This window comes from Ambystoma mexicanum, chromosome 11 (genome assembly GCF_040938575.1).
Source record: "Ambystoma mexicanum isolate Mex_15411 chromosome 11, UKY_AmexF1_1, whole genome shotgun sequence".
Lineage (NCBI taxonomy): Eukaryota > Metazoa > Chordata > Amphibia > Caudata > Ambystomatidae > Ambystoma > Ambystoma mexicanum.
In genome coordinates, this window is record NC_090934.1 from 287,231,015 (window position 1) to 287,250,354 (window position 19,340).

The 19,340-nt window shown below is 47.7% G+C and overlaps 1 protein-coding gene across 1 annotated transcript; it reads left to right on the plus strand.

Annotated features, from left to right (window-relative positions):
• The first annotated feature begins 1,156 nt into the window (after positions 1-1,156).
• On the plus strand, positions 1,157-17,121 carry LOC138504966 (nuclear apoptosis-inducing factor 1-like). The gene is made up of 5 exons (XM_069625342.1): positions 1,157-1,577; positions 1,899-2,145; positions 5,854-5,937; positions 6,040-6,211; positions 17,107-17,121. Exons 1-5 carry the CDS (start codon positions 1,157-1,159, stop codon positions 17,119-17,121), a joined length of 939 nt encoding a protein of 312 aa, XP_069481443.1.
• The last annotated feature ends 2,219 nt before the right edge of the window (positions 17,122-19,340 follow it).

Here is a 19,340-nt window from a genome sequence, read left to right on the forward strand (position 1 = left end):
GTCTGACTGCTCAGCCACAGCTACCAAGTGAATCTGTGTGGTACAGACTGCTACCAAGTGGGTTCACCGCCAATGCCTGTAGTCCTAAATCTTTTGCAGTGGTCCCAGAGGGAACTGCACAGGTTTCCACCTAACAGTGGGCAGTACATGCATGGGACAAGTGTATAGGTGGTAGTGTGTGTGGGAAAGTTGGTGTTTGTGGGGGCAGGTAGTATGTGGGGGAGGCAGGTAGTGTGTGAGGCAGGATGCATAGTGTGTATAGCTGTGGGTATGTGGGGGTATTGTGCATTTGGGGAAGTGTGTCTGTTACGCTCACCTGGTCTCTGTGGAGGTGTTGGGGCACGGTTGCAGCCCTCCCTGTTAGATCTCCCCCTTCTGGTTTTGTCCCCTCTGGATCAGCTAGGGGCAGCGACAATTGGTGGCACTGCTCCTGCGTGGATATGGGAAAATGTGAATGCGCTGGTAGATGACTGTGGTATGTCCCAACCCCTTCGACCCCATGTGCGATTTCTGTGGGCACATACCGGCCCATAAGGCTCACCAGATTAATGTGAATGATGAGCTCTCTGTCCTGCTACTTCTGGCAGGGGCGCTTGTTGGTGGAATCTAGTTCCTTTACTGATTCCTGAGTACTAGTCCAGTCTGGCTGTGACTAAGTTCCTCTTTCTGCTTTCTCTCAATGTATTTTGTCTTTCCCCACTTTCTGCTTTCTTTCAATGTCTTTGGGCCTCATTACACGGTAGGCGGTAAGTAACAGTCCTTACCGCCATGGTGCTAATAACGTGTCCGTGTAGCAAGCAGCCCGCTAATTGCATGGCATTACGAGTACGCGGGCACGAGCTTTGCGCCATGCTGGTAAGGACATTACCGTAAAAGGCCCCAAAAAGTCCCTTAGCGGCACCAAGGAAAACACTGATAGCACTTCTGCCATACATGAATCCGGCATTAGCGGCAACTGCTAGAAGCGGCCACCGCTAAAAGCGCTGACTGCTAATAGCGGTGACTCTAAATAAGCAGAACCGGAAGTAGCGTCATCGCACAGGAACGGGAAAGAGCACGGTGGCCATCTCCAAAAACACAATCCATTGCCAGCCTCTGCCCGCAGGACCTGCAGCAAGACTACAGCTGGCCAAACATATCCCTACAACACCGGAGAATGCCCAAGGCTGTAAAAAAACGTGCAGTGCGGCAGCGCAAGGAACGCTTCTCCAATGAGGAGCTGACAATGTTAGCAGACACACTTGCTGCTAACACTGAGGTTGTTTTTGCAAACGACATGTGGCGTCCCGCACTGATAAAGAAAAAGGAGATCTGGGCAGAGGTAGCCCAGAAAGTCAGTGCAGTGGGCTCCACCCCCCGCATTGTAAAGGACGTACGCAAGCTGTGGGAAGATCTACGCCTCAGTGTACGGAGTATACTAGCAGCCAACAGGAGCCTGGCCATGGGTACAGGAGGCGGAGGAGGATCCCCAATCAAGCTGCAAGAGTGCAAGGAGACATGTGCCAGCACCATTGGCGTCGAATCCATTGAGGGAGTGGGTGAAATGGAGCGCAGTATGCCGTCATCATCAGATGGAGGTTAGTGTCCACACAAAACACTGCAATGCAAAGCATGAGGTACTCCCCAAATTGTGACCTGGGAATTAGTTCATGGATGGGGCCATCACACATACATGTACACAACCCTGCCCATATGCTGTGCACATCCCCACACAACCAAATGCATGCAGCACCTCAGACACGTGTCACCCAGACTCATGCCTGCATGACCCACCCATCTGGCTTACAACCCGTATGCCCAACCTTGAAGTCCTAATGCATAGAACTGCAGCAACAACAACATCTGCATGATGCACATTGACCCATCACCAATGCTATCCCTCTCTTTGTCCCCCACAGGCTCACAATCTGACAGTGAGGAACAGGACTCTGGGACGCAGGCCCCACCACCAAAGAAACAGGCCAAGGGCATGGAAGTAGGCACCAGTTCCAGCACATTGAGGGGCACTGGGAAATCTGCACTCCCGCAGAGGGCCAAAGCCACACATCCACCCACATCACCAAGGCGTGAAATGCCATCAGACAATGTGGTAGCACCCATTCCAGCCATTCCCACCATGCAGGATCCACTTGCGGAAGGATCACTGTCTGCCGCAAACAGCTCCATTGGCGCCAAGCTGCCACGGCACCCATGTCAGATGTGGAGGAAACGTGCATTTCACCCATGGAACACCACACACCCAGCCCGCAGCAGTCAGCCCAACAGAGCCCACGCCCCACATCAAATGCCAGCAGCCATGAGCTGTCTGGTGGTGAGTTTGTGGCAGGGAGCTGGAGTCCCATGGTGACATCACCTGATGGCAGACACATGCCACAAGCTGCGTCAGGTACCAACAAACGCAGGCAACGAGGCCATGACATGAGTATCATACGACAGCGCCAGGAAGACCTAACTGCGCTGGTTGGCCAGCATGTTTGGCGAGGGTGCCCTGGCGAGGGAGGAGTGCAGGGAACATGCCAAGGGCATAAAACAAGCCATTGAAGCCAGCACCAACCGCATTTGCAGAGAACTATCAGCTGTGAGGCAGGTCATCACACACATCGCAGATGCTATGGAGAGGCAGAACCCCGCCCAGGGACCGGACCAACCGAGCACCTCCTCCTCTGCCAGCTCAAGGCAGACTAGCCCCTGCGCAGGTCCATGCGGGCTATGCGGCGCACAAACCTGCAACCACCCAATGCTGGCAGAGGAGGTGGGAAGTAGGGTTAGCCTGATGTTGGTGACTCGTGTACACTAATGCTGCACTGATGTGCAAGCCATGTCTGGGGAGTTGCGGAGGAGGGGGGAAAAGGTGTTTGGGGGAGTTGCGGGGGGGAAGGATGTTTGGGGGAGTTGTGGTGGGAGGGGGGAAAGGGTGTCTGGTGAAGTTGTGGGGGCAGGGGCAAAGGGTGTTTGGGGGAGTTGTGGGGGGAGGGGGGAAAGGGTGTCTGGGGGAGTTGTGGGGGGAGGAGATAAAGGGTGTTTGGGGGAGTTGTGGGGGGAGGGGGAAAGGGTGTTTGTGGTGGAGGGTCCATGCACTTCATAATCTTACAAAACGTAATACACGCTTGTGTCATGACAAATCACATGAGTGGACATTTTTCATTGTGTATGTGTGCTCCATTGACAGACAGTGCACAGTGTTCATTTCCCCACAACACCCAGTGCCCTGATACCCACATCAATTGCACCCTCTTCATCCATGTGTATTAGAAATATTGTTCTATCAGATGCTGGCACACAGCACGTCCCTCCTGTGCATCGCCACCTACATTACGTGCAGCCCCATCTTCTCCCTCCTCATCCTCATCATCATCCTCACCAGGTGGTTGCATTTCAATGTCAGGGGGTAGAGGCACATTCCGTCTGATGCACATATTGTGCAGCATGACACATGCCATGGTGATCTGAATTACCACACGAGTACGGGTATGTGCACAATTGTAGTCCTCTTCGTGCCTGTTCTGTGGGTTCTTGACAGCAGTAAGGAGCCACCTCTTCAAGGGATAGCCAGCATCACCTGCATGGGTGCAACAATGGATTTGTGTAAGTGATTACATCAAATTGATCCAGTACCTATCACACACGAGACAACTTATTTGTGGATGACATCCACATATCCCTACATGCATGGAGGCAAGCAAAGTAACTGCAATGTGGGAAGGTGATCTAGTCTTTGCAAGTGATCATGCACTGTGCATGCCTACGGCTGTTGGTGCCATGTACTAGGTGATGTTTAGTCATTCGTATCCTTTGGTCCTGTAACCGTTTGAACCAGACTCCTAGTGATCTGCCATTCCTAACTTGATGTCACCATGCTGGCATGCAGTACTTCTGTTGTGGTGTACGGGCGAGATTCAGTATAATAGCTACTGGTGATCCCTTTGTGTGCACTCAATTTTGCATTTCCGTTGTGATGCTGTTCAGCGGACATTTCCATTGTCCATATTGGCAGCATGTAGCTGCATTGTGTTGTAGAGGGTACGGTCTGATGATGTGCAGTGTGCATGTGGATGGATATGGCATGGTTGAGGTAATGGCTTAATATTATTGTTGTGCAGCTTACGTCTTGCATGTAGTTTTCATGTGTCAGGTTCAGTCCTTGGGGGACATTGGTGTATTTCTGTATGGGCATTGTTTGTTCTGTCAACTGATCTCAACCAGTTGGAGTATGCATCTCCCACCTCCCCAATCAAACCCTGTTGGAGTATGCATCTCCCAACCCCAATCAAACCCTGTTGGAGTATGCATCTCTCCTCCCCCCAATCACACTCGGTTGGAGTATGCATCCCCCCCATCACACCCTGTTTGGAGTATGCATCTCTCCCCCCCCAATCTACTCCCCTCATCACACTGCCGTGTGCTTGCCTTGCTACTCACTGAGAAGCCACAAACGTTGTCCGGCATGTCGCTCTGTGTAGCGTGGTATCGTTGAATTCCGCAGCACCATTGAATCATGGGTTGATCCAGGATATAGGGCAAAACAATGTGTGATGATCTTATTAGAGTCACATACCATTTGGAAGTTGATGGAGTGGTATTGCTTTCTCTTTTGGTACACTGCCTCCATGCTATGTGGGACCACCAATTCCACATGGGTGCAGTCGAGGGCCCCGATGCAACTTGGGATGCCTTCCAGTGAATGGAAGCCAACTTTGGTGTTAGAGATCTCCTGGGCAGTCCGTGCAGGGATAAGTGTCCACTTGTGTGCTTTAGGAGGGCATCGAGCACCTGGTTCAGCGTGCGTGAGAATACTGGTTGTGATATGCCATGCATCTGCCCTACCGTGTGCTAGTAGGTGCCTGTGGCCAGGAAGTGGAGCACAGAGACCACCTTCAGTAGAGTGGGGATGGAAGTACGGATGTCTATGAGGAGGCTGACTATGTCGTTGTGCATCTTGTCCACGATGGAACAGGGTGTGTATCTGCTCAGGGGTTGGGTTGAATGGACTGGCTCTGATTCTGGGGATTGGTGGCTGCCTCTGTGGTACAACTACCTGCACTGGTGGGGCTTGCTGTGCCTGTCTCGCCCTCCTCCTGCATCTTCTCTGTGCTGCCTGTTGTTGTTGCTGTTGCAATGCAATCACATCCTCCATCCCCAGTAATGCTACTAGTATTGGAATCATTTTGATGTGTGAATGGGTTTGGTGTGCTCCTTTTGTGCTGGCCCAGTCTCCATTGCCTCCACCTGTGCTGAATGGAAACACGGCACATGGCCCTTTAATGGTGGTTCGCGATGGCGGTATTTCCGCCATGCTCTTATGTGCTTTGTGGGCCTGCTTCATAATAATAATTTGGCATTTATATAGCGCTACGAACCCTCAGGTATTTGAGCGCTGCTTATTATTACCCACGGTGTGTGGTGCTCATTTATTGACCTCGGAAGGATGAAAGGCTGAATTTGGCCCCGCCGGGATTCGAACCTGCTCTAGTATGCTCTGCACGGATGACAAAGGGAGCGCTCTACTCGCTGTGCCACTTGACCGACTTCATGCTGCTATTTGCATGTCCGCCTGACTTGTGATGTGCTCCTATTTCCGCCATGCCGCTATTGCCGCCATGAGGGGTCACGCGCCCGCGAACGTGCCGCTATTAGAGGCACCGTTCTTAGCGGTGGCGCTAATAGCGGGTGAGCGGGTCGTAATTGACAGGAGCAGTTAGCAATGCCAGTAATCCTTTACCTGCATCGTTTTTCCCTTACCGCCTACCATGTAATGAGGCCTTTTGTCTTTTCCCTCTCAATGTCTTGATGTAATTGCTCTCAATGTGGTTGTTTTGCACTGAATAACGTTTCTCTCTGTTTTCTCCCAAATAGGTGGACATGCGGCCTAACAACGGCTGTGGAGGTGCGGAACATGGCTGAGCAGAAGATGGATGCGACCACAATGTTCCGCAGCAGGTGAGTGATGGCTTTAGGGAAGGTGCAAGGTTTTAATGGCAGCGAGCCCTTAACGTAATGTCTGTTAAGTGTCTAACCTTGTCTTTTGCCTTTTCTTTGCAGGTGCTGCGAGTTCCGGTGGAGTGCGTCGTGCCACGGTGCCTGGATGATGCTGTCTGCGTTCCGGGGTGTTTGCCGGCGAGCCGCATTGTCAGGAAGATGTCTGTGCTCTGAGATTTTTGCAGGTGAGCCGCAGTGCCAGGAGGATGATAGCCACACTCCAAGATGTTTGCAGGTGAGCCACGGTGCCAGGAGGAAGCGTTTAGATAAAAGCAGGATTCTCCAGTGACAAGCACGAATGCAAATTGCAGGATAACTCCATGTAACATGAATTCCAGGCGGCGGTGAGCGTTACGCTGCACAGAGGTGCAGAATAACGCAAAGCTTGTGCCTTGGGGTTGGGCTGGCTTTTATAGCTGAGCTCTTAAGGCAACGCCCTCTTAGCAAATGTCTGCATGCTACACCCTGCCACTCCTAGAAGTTAGAAGATGGACGTGCAGATGCAGTTGAAGATGGAGACCACACCCAGACTATTTACCCAAAGGAGAGTTCTTGAGAGTAGTCTTGCTCATAATAAAAGAGTTCCTGTTTATTCTTAGCACTTCTGCCCATAATCGAAATGTCATGTTTAAATCCTTCCATGAGCCTGGCGCAAATGTCCCAAAGAGACGTGCGTGACCCATGATGCCCCCTGCTCCCTCCACTTGATGGTACCACTCTTGTGATCCTGGGCAAGTGGCCATGACAGCGTTTGAGGAGCTGTGCGTATAGTGTCATTGTGGGTTGGGGCACTGCTGTGCATGATAGTTGTGTATTTTGGAAGTGTGTCTTGGGAGCAGAGTGTGTGAGGCAGTCTGTGGGGGCAGTATGCATTATGTGTGTGTATGAGCAGTGTGTGTGGGGGTAGTCAATGTGATTTGGTTCAATGTGTGTGGGGGTAGTTTGTGGGGGCAATCATGCATGCCAATATGCCCAATACATTTGGAAATGCTCAATCCTAGTTTTAATTCAGGGACTTCTTGTGCTGGGTTCATAACGAGGACATCCACAACTACAAGTCTCAGAAGGTAAAGTTCAGTCAAAACCAGGACTGAACTGGCATCTTCTGAATGGAATGGGAATGTTGTCATTCATGGGCAGCTTGTATGGGCAGCTGCACTTTTGGGGCAGTTCTTTTGGTCAGTGAATGAATAGAGGGTGTAGTGTATGTGTGGTGGAGCATTGTGTATGTGTTTGTCCATGTATATATGGAGAATAGCAGTGTTTGGGGCACTGTGTGTGTGTGTGTGTGTGTGTGGTATTGTATTGTAGTTGACATTTATATAGCGCTTTTTACCATTATTATATTCTCAAGTGGTGGGAATGCCCTCGGAGACCGAAGTCCAAAATGTGGGAAATCACGGAATAGCATTAGAATGCGTGTGTGCATTTGCCAATAATTAGACTTGGGAGGGTTGGTCGGGCTCTGATGAAAGCCACAAGGTCAGGCATGTAAGTAGGTGCTGAGAGAGATCAGGAGAAAGCATGAGTGCAAGAGACTCGTTATGTGTCCAGCTGGCCTGAATTTGTCATATGTATTCGCTGCATACTGATGGCAGAGATGTTGAGTCTGTGTTTAGTAGGTGGAACAATTATGTGACCGTTGAGACCGAACTAGTCGTAGTCGCTGCTATATTCTGACGTGTGCAGGTAGAAATGCATGTGGCCGGTATCCACTGGAGTGCTGCATTTATACGTACCTAGAAATTCGGATGGAAATTTGTTGTAGAAGCACTTGTTTGATCAGGTAGTATCAACCTCTGTCGATTCTCACGGCTGTGACAAATGGTTAGTGAGACAGGCTAGCCAATAGTAGAACATAGGCTATACTTTCAATCTCTTACAGGTGGAAAGCTTGGAAAATTCTCACAAATAGTGTGCACGCACTAAGCCTTCACAACTCGAGCCCTAATAGATCATCCAGGTGCGATACCAGGCCACCTCTCACTTCCTCCCAGTGCGATTCAATGCAACTTCCTGAGTTGGTTCAGGTGAAATGCATGAGAAACCCCCACCTGCCCACCGGCCCCATGGCTAGCTTAGGCTCTTTAAGTGCAATGGAAGGGTTACCAGCATGGATCCTGAGCACAAAGGGCAGGCCAACATTATGATGTGCACAACAAATGCCTGCTCCCAGATCAATCCAATGCAACACACTTGTCACCTCCAAACCGTCTAAGACGGTTTTTCGAAGTGCAGTACAAGTGCCAACCTTAACAGTTCCTTAAGTGAAGTATGACTACTAAATCCACACTATTTCTTCTAATGCATTGCATGTGCTGACCTTCACAATTCTTCAAGAACAGTACAATTGTTATCCTTCACAATTCCTCATATGTAGTGCATTTGTCAATCTATCTAATTCATTCTAAGTGAATACAGCTGCTTACCCATAGTTAATGTTAGGTGCTTCCCGATTGCTAGTCTTCACCATCCTCCAGGTACAAACAAGTGCCAGACACGCCCAAATTCCAATGCATAATCCAACCAACACAACTACTGACAAGTGCAAAACAAGAGCCAATCTTCACAGTTCTTATAAGAGCAGTACATGTGCTAGACCTACACAATATTTTACACATTTCCTAACCCCCAAACAACCCTCTAAGTACAACACATGTCCTAACCTCTACGTGCCTTACATTTCCTACACCACAAAAACCATCGAAGTGTCATACATGTTCTACCCCTGCACAACCATCTAAGTGCCATACATTTCCTACCCCCAACAAACATCTAAGTGCCATTCATGTCCTACCCCCAACAACCATCTCAATGCCATGCATGTCCTACCCCCAACAACCATCTAAGTGCCATACAGTTCCTAGCCCTAACAACCATTTAAGTGCCATACAGTTCCTAGCCCTATCTATGGGGTTCAGTAAGTAGTCTCCATACTGTTAGAATACAATGAAGGTAAAGATAAAGTGGCTGGGGCTTTCATTGAGCACAGTAATTGCTGTGTTCACCACCCATGCCACCTTGTCTTAGTTTTAGCCGTAGATTGCTCCAACGGTTGTCCATGGGCAAACAGGCAGTGGAGCTGACCGTTTCGCCGGGCTAATCCATGTAGGGGAGGGTGGGCAGAGAGAGGGGAGGGAGACAGGAAACACAGGATACAAAATAAAGGCAAACAGGGTAAGAGGACGTTGGAAAGATGGCAGATTGTCACAAATGGCCAAGAGGGGAAGGGGAGTGACTTACCAGGTGTTTGTGGGTGCACGGCAGGGATAGAAAAGGATGTGCAGAGTGGCTACAGACAGAGGGAAGTCTTGCTGCCCATGGTCACGTAACCATGTCGCTTGGCCAATCCGCATAGGGGAGAGTGGTGAGGGAGGGTGGGTAGATGGAGGGTATGGGGTGGGAAGCGTGGGATACAAAATAAAGGCAAAAAGGGGAAGTGGGCATCAAAAAGATAGCAGGTTGTCATAAATGGCCAAGGGGCCTAGGGGAGCAACTTTCCTAGTGTTTGTGGGTGCACGGCAGGGATAGAAATGGCCATGCAGAGTGGCTACAGGGACGCCTCACTGCCTGTCTATTGTCATGGTACCATGTTGCAGGGTCAGTCTGTATAAAGGAGGAAAGACAGAGGGACAGGAGGGAGGCAGGAAGCGCGGGATACAAAATAAAGGCAACAGCAGAAGCGGATGTCAGAAAAATGGCAGATGGTATGCACGGCAGGGATAGAAAAGGCTGTGCAGCTTGGCTACAGGCAGAAGGAAGCCTTGCTGCCCGACTAGGGTAAAATATCCATAACACTGGGCCAATCTGGGTAGGGCAGGACAGGCACAGGGAGGAGCGAGAAAAGCGCACGATACAAAAATAAAGGCAAACAGAGGAAGCGGGCGTCGGAAAGATTGCAGATGGTCACAAAGCTTGACATGCTAAAAGTGGTAGGTTGCACAAACTATGAGGTTGCATGCAAATTAGCCACGTTCGGCTCCTACCGAACGCTGCATGTAGAAAGCCACATGCATGTTTTTAGCACTCACGTGCCATTACTAACTCAAACCACCCATAGCTCTTAAGATGGTAACACGCACGTAGCAAGCCACGTGTGGCAAAATAACATGTGAACTAATACTCGCTCTCTTTGCAGCATTGGAACTGCTACTGCACCCGGCACAGGATTCATGTAGGAGACAACAAAGAACACTCCAGCAGCCATACCCAGAGCTAAGTGTTTTCTTACTGTTAGATACTGGTGCTACACCAGTACTCCATGTTGATAACTGCATTGGTTCTTGAGGGCACGTGTGCATGTGTGTGTGAGAACATATTCCGGTGAACATATTCCGGTGTATATACGGTACTGTAAGATAACCTATGACCATCTGCCTATCCATAACCTCTTCCAAAACATCTTCCCTGTTTCCCTCATACCCCGTTCCCATCCAAACATAGTTTCCCTAGTCCTCCTTGCCTGCTGGGGTTGCAGAGCCCTGTATAGCCTCAGACTTGCAGGTCCCAAATCCGCAGTGGGGGTGGTTGGTTTATGCCACTCCTGCGCCTTGGAGCTGTGGACCCTGTCATGCTCCATCTCTCTCCTCTTCTGTCACCCTCTCTCTGACGGTATACCATCTTGCATTCTCTCTCTTCCACACCCTTTACTCTCGCTCTCTCCTATTTCCCATGCAACGTCTCTTTATTACCACTCATTATAGCACCCACTCTCACAATGAACATTCCACTCTCTCATGTTTGGTACCATTCTCGCTCACACAGTATCTTACATGCACGTTTTCCAACATCTCTAGGAATTCCTCAGAACTCTGTTATGACCTCCGTCCTCCACTTGATCTCTTGGTCCACCAACTTTTGTCCTGATCTCAACCGAGCACCCTTCATCCATGCTTGTCAACGCCGATCTTGAAGACCCACCCCATCCATCTTCAATGCTTCCTCCCCCTTCCCATTGGTCCTTAATAGCACCTGTCTTCTCTAGTCAACCTCACCCTACAATTTCTTCAGGTATCAGGTTACATTGGCATATCATTTCTTATACACTAAATCCTGCCCCCTATCTACTCACAGGCTTTCTTGGGAATTCTGCAGCCCAGTCTCATTGGAGCCAAATGAGCCCATCTCTTTCGAGCTGCCCCAAGAAGTTTGCGTACCTTCCAGTAGTCTGGATGGTGTTGGAGAAGCAAGACTCGCATTTGCCACGTCTGTTTCCTCTCGCAGTATTGTCTGCCTAATTGGGCTAGCCATATGGACACCAGACTGCACAGCAAAAAGCAATGATTAAGTGTTCAGAAAGAATGGGTGAAGAGTGAACATAGACTGTTTGGTCAAGTGTGTTGCAATTTGAAGAGGAGAGGAGGGACACTGGTTTGACAGTAGGGAGAGGCGGGGAAAACACAGGTTTTAATCTCTAAAATACGTTTGATAGCAAGTTTAAAAGATTTAGTAATTGTACTAAGGTATATGGAGAAAATAAAGAGAATGTCAAGATGAGAGGCTAGTGCTGGAAAGGAAACACAAATTACATTGGCTATTATAACCACGAGCAAACTGTCTATACCTGAGAAATGTGCAAATCCTTTCAAGTTGATCTGCATGACTCCTGAAGGAGATGCAAAGAAAGCCTGTAGGTTAAGAAGGTAGCATCTCTCTCTTGTGGTTCTTGGGGTATACACCTTTTTTTTGTAAAACAATGTATTGATTTTACAATAACATACAGTTAATTGATCACATCGCATCCAATAGGTAAAATCTGTGCACCACCCATTGGGCGTCCTGAGGCACGCCCACCTGTTATACCGTACAAGTAATCACATAGCCCGAATGATATGAATAGTATGTTGGCTGTAAGTGAATCGCATCATGTGATAAACTTCGCAAACCAAGAAACCTGAATGTGACCATAGGGAGTCCATTTTGTAAATGCCGGCCATTTTTTTTTTTTTCATAAAACGTTTTGCAAAATATATTATATGCTTTAGACTCACACACAGTGCAAGGCCACAGCTTGAACTCTGAAATACTAACGTAGGCAGGAATGTAGAGCCATGCAGAAATACATTGCTTTCCCCCTAACTGAGGCCTTGAAGCTGTGCAGAAGCTGTGCCTAATCAGTAGTCCAGGTGCCGATTTGTTTTGCAAGCTCTGTTGTAAAATGCAGTCAAACATGAATTATATGCAACTAACGGTGCTCCTTCACGAAGAACTGTTTGACCCTTAGCTCATGACTCTTAGCGGCAAACAGTGTCATGATGCCCGCTCCCGGGGAGCCGGTTCAAGCCCTGCGTCCCCGAAAGCGGACATCCAGTCCCCAAGGAAGGACCCAGCAACCCCATATAGGGGCCCTTTGGACAGTGTCCTGGCGCCTATGGCGCCAGGCTCATAAAAGACATCAGTCCTGGCGCCATAGGCGCCAGGCTCATTATGGAAGTGCTTGGGTGCACTTACCTGATGCAGACCATGCTGCAGGATCCCGGCCTCCTTGAAGCCTGAAAGGAACTACTTTACCTGTGGGACTAATTTATCATCCGGGCGTGGTCGGGGAAGGATACATACCTGATTGGAGGAAGGATACATACCTGGAACTTCTTCCAAGGCTATTTAAACCCCACCCGAACAGCCACAGGTGCTTCGCGTTGTTCTGCATCTAGCAGCTGAACGCTCACCGTGTCTGCTCCTGCATCCTGATTTCTGCCACGCCTGCCAGCATCCTGGATCACCTGCAAAGGAAGAGAAGAAGAGAACAGAAGAAGGAAAAGTCCTTACCTGCTAAATCCGCATCCCAGAGACATCTCGCCAACAATCCTGAAAAGGAAGACTTTTATTTAAAAGCTCATCGCGTCGATCGCTGCAGCGCCACATTCCACTCACCTTTACAGGTGTACATGTTCAGCAGCGATCATCCGGATTCGCAGTCACGCCCCAGTGCCTAGGGAGAAAAAGACCAGAACAAAAGGTGACAGAGAGAAGGGAATAAGGAAAGCTAAATCTCCATGTTAAGACTTACCTGTTGATTCATTCCCTCTTCATTTCGGGTCCGCGCCACATCCTGGCATTTCCGGACCCCGGCCCCTAAGGGGAAAAAGAGACATCAGCGTTAATGAGCGAATGAAAAGACATTACCAAAAAACTTCCATTAAAGACTTATCTGATTTCTACAAGGATTTCACCTCTCATCTCGGGTCGGTGCCTGTTCCCCGGCATTCCGTACCCCGGCCCCTATGGGGAAAAAGACACTAGCATTAGTACATTAATGCATGGACACAAGAGGAACCTCTTATCAAAAAAACTTACCTGGAAGCCAAGCAAGTTTGGTTCTCACCAATCCGAAAATCCAGTGAAGTAACTGGATACCAACGCGCCCCTGCATCAGAAGCAGGATGGAGAGCTCGTCCTTCCAGACCCTAAGGTGAGACGCTACGAGGAATCACAGAAGGGTTTCGAGGAGGGTGAGAGGGGAAAGTGGGAGGCTGATTGCATTACCCCGAAAACAGTTAATCCACTATTTTTGCCTACAGAAGGTTACTTCTGCGAGCCAGACAAGCCAGATTTGGGGGCCCGGTCCAGTACGTCTTCCGAACCCTGCGCATCACCTTAGAAGAGGTCACAGCAGCGCGAACCAGGCCAGCGCCTCCATGGGAGTCAGGTGAGCGTTACAAACAGATAACGTTGTATGGAATGTTTCTTTGCTAAAAACAAGATATCCTTTCTGTGCCAGCGCTCCATGTTCCTCATAACAGAAAAGTGTCTCTGCAGCCTTTGCTAGAATAACTAATGTTTAGACTAAATGTAGACGTGTCATGAACTGTCAATTACCGAACCCTAGCCTGAATGACATGTATAAGGGTGGGAGGAACCGCATTAAAAAATGATGATGTATTATTTATATATATATATATATGTCTGCTTGGGCACTGCCCACTCTCTCTCGCATCTCACAGTGTCTGGGAACACACGTCATGAGGCGTTGAGACCCAGTCGGCCGACTGAAATACTTTGAATAAAACCAGACTTGTTTGGAAATCGAACTTCACGACTGACGTGTCATTGGGTATATGGTTATTGTGCCTTTTTTTCCATTTATATGGGCTAACACACCCACCCACGAAACACTTGACGACCCACCCAGTCAACCCTCTAGTCCGTTTTCCACCATATCTTGTCTGCCTTTGTGGGCCAGCCCTAGCGGTGCAACATTTTTTTCCAATGACATACACATGTTCAGGTCGAGCACTCAGTCTCGATATTTAGGGCATTCTGGTGCACCCCATTTCGCTGTGATGTTGCGTTTAAGGAGGCCAAAAGCTGTGGAGAGAAACGGTTTCTCATGATGTGTATAGACAGCTTTGCCCCAGATCCCCAGCAGCAACAGCTGTGGTGCACGCATGATTTCTGTTCCCAATATTATAGTCAGTCTATTTAAACATGCTGTCCAGGGGCAGTGAATCCGTGACAGTCCCACAAAGCATGAAATAAAGAGCCAAACCTTGTTGCCACATATTAAACAGTTTGAGCTGGCTACCCACCCCCACCAAAAGAGCAGGGTGCAAGGGCAGTACACCTGATGCAATATTTTGAGTTGTACCGGATGCCTCCACCCAATCCTCAGGTTGTGTCATCCCCACATCCCCTTGCCGCTTCAGTTGAAGTTTAAGTTTAGAGAGTTTACCCATGGTGAACAAAGATTTTGCATGATACAGTGTAGAAGCCACCCATCTCACAATAGTGGGTGTGGTTTGTACGTTATTTGGATTTATTTCCAACAAATTTTGTTCAGTAGTTCTGGTCTATCGGTCCTTTTATGTTATGAGTTTCTTGACAGGGTCAGATCCCATTAACAATCTCTGCCACCAATGGCGTGCATCGGTAATTGACAGTCCTAGAGGACACCCCAATACAAGTTAAAAATTATGGACTCATTACAAAGACTTTACAAGAACTATCTCCAGTTCAGGCCTTGAGAACGACTGAGTTGGTCGAAACACGTGTTGGCTGTTTTTGTCCTTTGAAAAATATAGATTAAACATTTTCTGATTTTGGAGATCAAGAAACTTATTCCTGGATTCATGAATTTAAAATTGTTCTAAAAGGGTTCATCAAATGAATACAGACATTTTGAGCCTGAATATATCTCTTAACTCCAATCATGTTAACAAGGGTATAGTCACGTGCTTTCCCAACCTCTTCCACACCTCAATCATCAAACCATTTAGGCAAGGTAGTTTCCGCGATTGGAGCTGGGCCACCACATTAGAGACCTCCTCTTCCATGTTTGGGACATCTACGTCGCTCTCTGACTATCTGTCAGGCAAAGGAGAGTGACACCCCCTGACCTCGGTCTATCCTGTTGGTCGAAAGAACTAAGTGGATCCATATATAGCTCCTCATATTACTTGGCAAAGGTCTCTTCAATGCTTTCATCATACTTGACCAGCACCTACCTGCTGCCCCAGACCTCTTTCACCTGTCTGAGCCCCTAGTCCCATCATTCAAGCCAGGCTAACTTTTTCCCAGATTTTTCTCCTGTTTCATAGATGCTGGTGCGTTATTCCCAGAGGGCCTGCCTCACGTTATCCATTGCAATGTTACAGAGTATTCCCCTAGCCGCCAGCAGCACACTGTATGCAGAGCGGGACCTGGTGCTACGGAACTCCAGCTCTAATCTTTCTGCCTCCCCCTCTGCCTCCCTTATGTTAAGTTTTTGGCTTTTCTTCTTTGCCGAGATCCATGATATCAGCTCCCACCTGAGCACGTTTTTATTCCCGTCCCGTAACGTTGTCGACTGACGCAGTGTTCAGACTGAAATATTCTTCGGCTGTGGATGTTATATCCTCCACCAGTTCGGAAAAACCTACACAGTAGTTGATGAGTCGCCAGTGTGATGCATGCTTCTTCCAATCAGTCTTGACCTCTATCAACAGCAGGGAGTGGTCTGAAAGCCCTTGAGGAAGAAACCTTTGTGCTGTCACTCTGTATACATCTTGCCTTGGCAAAAATAAATAGTCTAATCTAGACATTGAGGCATGTGCCCGGGAGTGAAAAGAGAAGCCCCGCTCCTGTGGATGGTGATCTCTCCACACAGCACTAAGACCTAGTGCATTTGTGAACATGGACAACAGTATGGGATTTTTGGGGCTCTGACATCACAAGTGTGTCCTATCCAGGATTACATCCTTAACGTCGTTGAAGTCCCCTCCCAGAACCTACATATGTGCCTGATATTGCAGCAGCACGGCCTGTACATCGTCGAATAATTCCATGGACATCGGTGGGGGGCATATACTACCATCACCCCCAGAGGGACTTCCCATATTACCCTGTCAATAACACAAAGCTGTCCTGTTGATCCTGCTGTGCTGTTAATAGCCGGAGAGGTAGGTGATTATGAACAAGAACCAGGACCCTCCCAGCATCAGAGGAAAACCCAGCATACAGGGCCGTTTTGTAATGGGATTTCCTGAACAAATTACACTCCGAACCTGCCAGATGTGTTTTCGTGAGTATGACCACATCTTGGGTATATCGGTTGAGGAATTGTAGGACAAGCTTACATTTTATGCCAGTGCCCAGTCTGTTCACGTTCCATGTTAGAAATGTGAGGCATCTGCCTGTATCATCCATCTCCATGATATGCCTGGTAAAGTTGGTAAGGGTTTTCTTTTTGAAAAAACACTTTTGTGGGTTGCGCTTCTGGTATAAACAATATAGATAACACATTAATTGTTATTCCATGAATTATATTTATTTTTTGCATTAATTTTCATGCAATTCTGATTTCCATTCATGTATTTATCAATTTCCATATATTCATATTTGTTTCTCTCTGTTCACATTTGTTACTCTCAACACGTGTTTCCCCACGGTATATGTCTGTGGTTCTTCAGGAGAGATACTAAGAAAGAAAGTGAGAGAAAAAAAGGCGCAAAAATAGAATAATGTTCAAAAGTTAAGTCAAAAGTGAATGGTATAAATAATGGGGTGGGAGAATAACCTAGTCACGTCATATGGCCTGTCTAGTACACTCACCTACATCTCAATTCTTTTTGTTGTAAACATTCTTCTCTCTGAATTCTCATATATCTTTTATCATTATAATGTCTCTAATTTTTTCTTTTTTCTTATTTTCAGAAATATTCCAATTAATGTTATCTGAAAGCAGTGAAAAACCAAACGTTTAAACCATACACATAATATGTGTCATACATAAAGTCTGTAAACTTACTTATCAAGATTGTCATTTTTTTTAAGAGGCTACTACTTTTTTTCTTTAAAAAAAAATATATATATATATGATAAGGCAGGGGAACCAGGGCTTCTAGCATCTCTTTCCCTTTATATCAAATGAGAGAGAGTACCAAGAGAGGCACTTCCATGCTCCCCTCTAACTGGATTACCTTCAAATGAGAGAGAGTACCAAGAGAGGCACTTTCTAGCTCCCCTCTAACTGGATTACCTTGAAATTCTGTTTTTCCTTTGGTTTGATTGCCTCAGGACGCCAGGATCCGCGCTGACGTTGGGAAGGGTGCAACCCCGCCCTCCAATAGTCTTATGAGACCGGGCTCATCCCTGAATGCATGTGGTACTGTGTGATGTTTACCAATCCGACCTTTATAAACCGAAATTCAACTGTGCCCCCTCCCCTTACTAAAACCCAACTTGAAGCATCTGTCACCCGAACCCAAAAGCAAAATTCACTATCCCACAGTGATGAACAAGACCTCCCAAACCATTAAACTCAACCATAGTTGGGTGTCCACCAAGCAGCCCCTCCAGATGCCCACCCAATACCAAAGAGAACCACTATACCCTTTAAGACCAACACTACAAATGACACTGATCGACGATACGTAGCATGCAACACAACTGCCATGCTTCCGAGCCTTTTAGAACCGAGGATTGGACCCTCTGCAGCAAAGTACTCACGACAAGGCTACGGTGTTGAGCAATGCAGGTACTCAGGAGACGCTGCCCGACAATACCTATCATGGAATACAACTTCCACGCATCCGAGCCTTTAAGAACCAAAGGATCGGACCCTCTGCGACAAAGACCGAGCAAGACAAGGCCACGTGTTGAGCAGGTGATGCTGCCTGATGATACATATCATGTAACGCAACTTCCACACTTCTGTGCCTTTAAGAACTGGCAAGCGGACCATCTGCAGCAAAGCACCCATGAGACAAGACTGCATTGTTAATCGATAAAGGTGTTTGCTGACAAAGTGGTTGGAGCGGGTCGCAGAATCGAAGAGTGTGAGCATGCAGCGCAGCCGTTGACCAGCAGAAAACCGCACAGTAGGAAAGGTGCGAGTGTGGGGCACAGCCATTACTGTGTTCTACTGAACTGCCCTAGCTTGCGCATACTTTCCTTTTCTATGTGTTTTCTTGTGACATCTTGATGACAAACCATGACCAACTACCAGGCAAAGGAGAATGGAAGAGTCTGTCGATAATACAAATATAACCATTATAAATGTCTTCAAAGTAACCCGAAGAGAAAGAGGTTTTGGAGGTACTAACGTACAAAACATTGGCCTGGCTAAACAATCAAGTCTGGTATGGCTTGGTGTGGGCACAGTTTCAGAAACCTTGAAAAGTGTACATTTTGAAGAATGGAGCATCACAAATGATGGCACCTTCGTAAGTTGGCCTAAAGGGACTGAAACTTATCGAACCTTTAAGGCAAAACATGCATTTCAGTAGGACCTTATCAAACTTTAATATTATTATGGATGTAAAGTGATGCAACGAAGGAGAGACATTGGATTCTGACTTCATGAAACCATGCTGTAAAATGTTAATCAGGGGAAGAAGGAGAAAACTAAGGAGGGAATGACATCAGCAGACCCAGGGCCTCAACAATGTGGTTAGGAAGTTATGATTGCTTGAAGCATTGCATTAAACACACATGTATAAAGCATCATCAGGAGCATAGATGCGTATCCACCAACATATGAATCCAGAATGGATCTGCCTTTCCCTCCGTAAACTTTAACCCCTGTCAGTAACCCCACTGTATCCCTTACTCCATGTCCTTCAAAGTATATCCTTGATACTTTATCCTTCTGAAACCTTTGACTCATCAGCTGTTTTGGACTACAACTCCGATCAGCCTTAGCTGGCAAAGTCAATAGTGAGGGGTAATGGGAGTCAGAAGGCAAAACATCCGGGGAGCCACAGGTTGCAGACCTTTGTTCTCATTATACCCATACTAGTGTACCCTATTACTGTATCTGTTTGCTAAACAAAACACAGCAAATACATAGAGCACATCGCATGTCAGCTTACCACATTACCATGACACCACAATTTGAGAAGCTGTGCACATGTCCTCAGGCACCACTACTCTGGCTGCTCTTGAAA

What these genes read in the sequence shown, in the direction of transcription:
- LOC138504966 (XM_069625342.1), top strand. Translation starts at nt 1,157, where the DNA reads ATGCCCAAGGCTGTAAAAAAACGTGCAGTGCGGCAGCGCAAGGAACGC. An exon ending in GCCGTCATCATCAGATGGAG is followed by an intron (nt 1,578 to 1,898) that starts GTTAGTGTCCAC and finishes TGTCCCCCACAG; the next exon opens with GCTCACAATCTGACAGTGAG. An exon ending in ACCACAATGTTCCGCAGCAG is followed by an intron (nt 5,938 to 6,039) that starts GTGAGTGATGGC and finishes TTTTCTTTGCAG; the next exon opens with GTGCTGCGAGTTCCGGTGGA.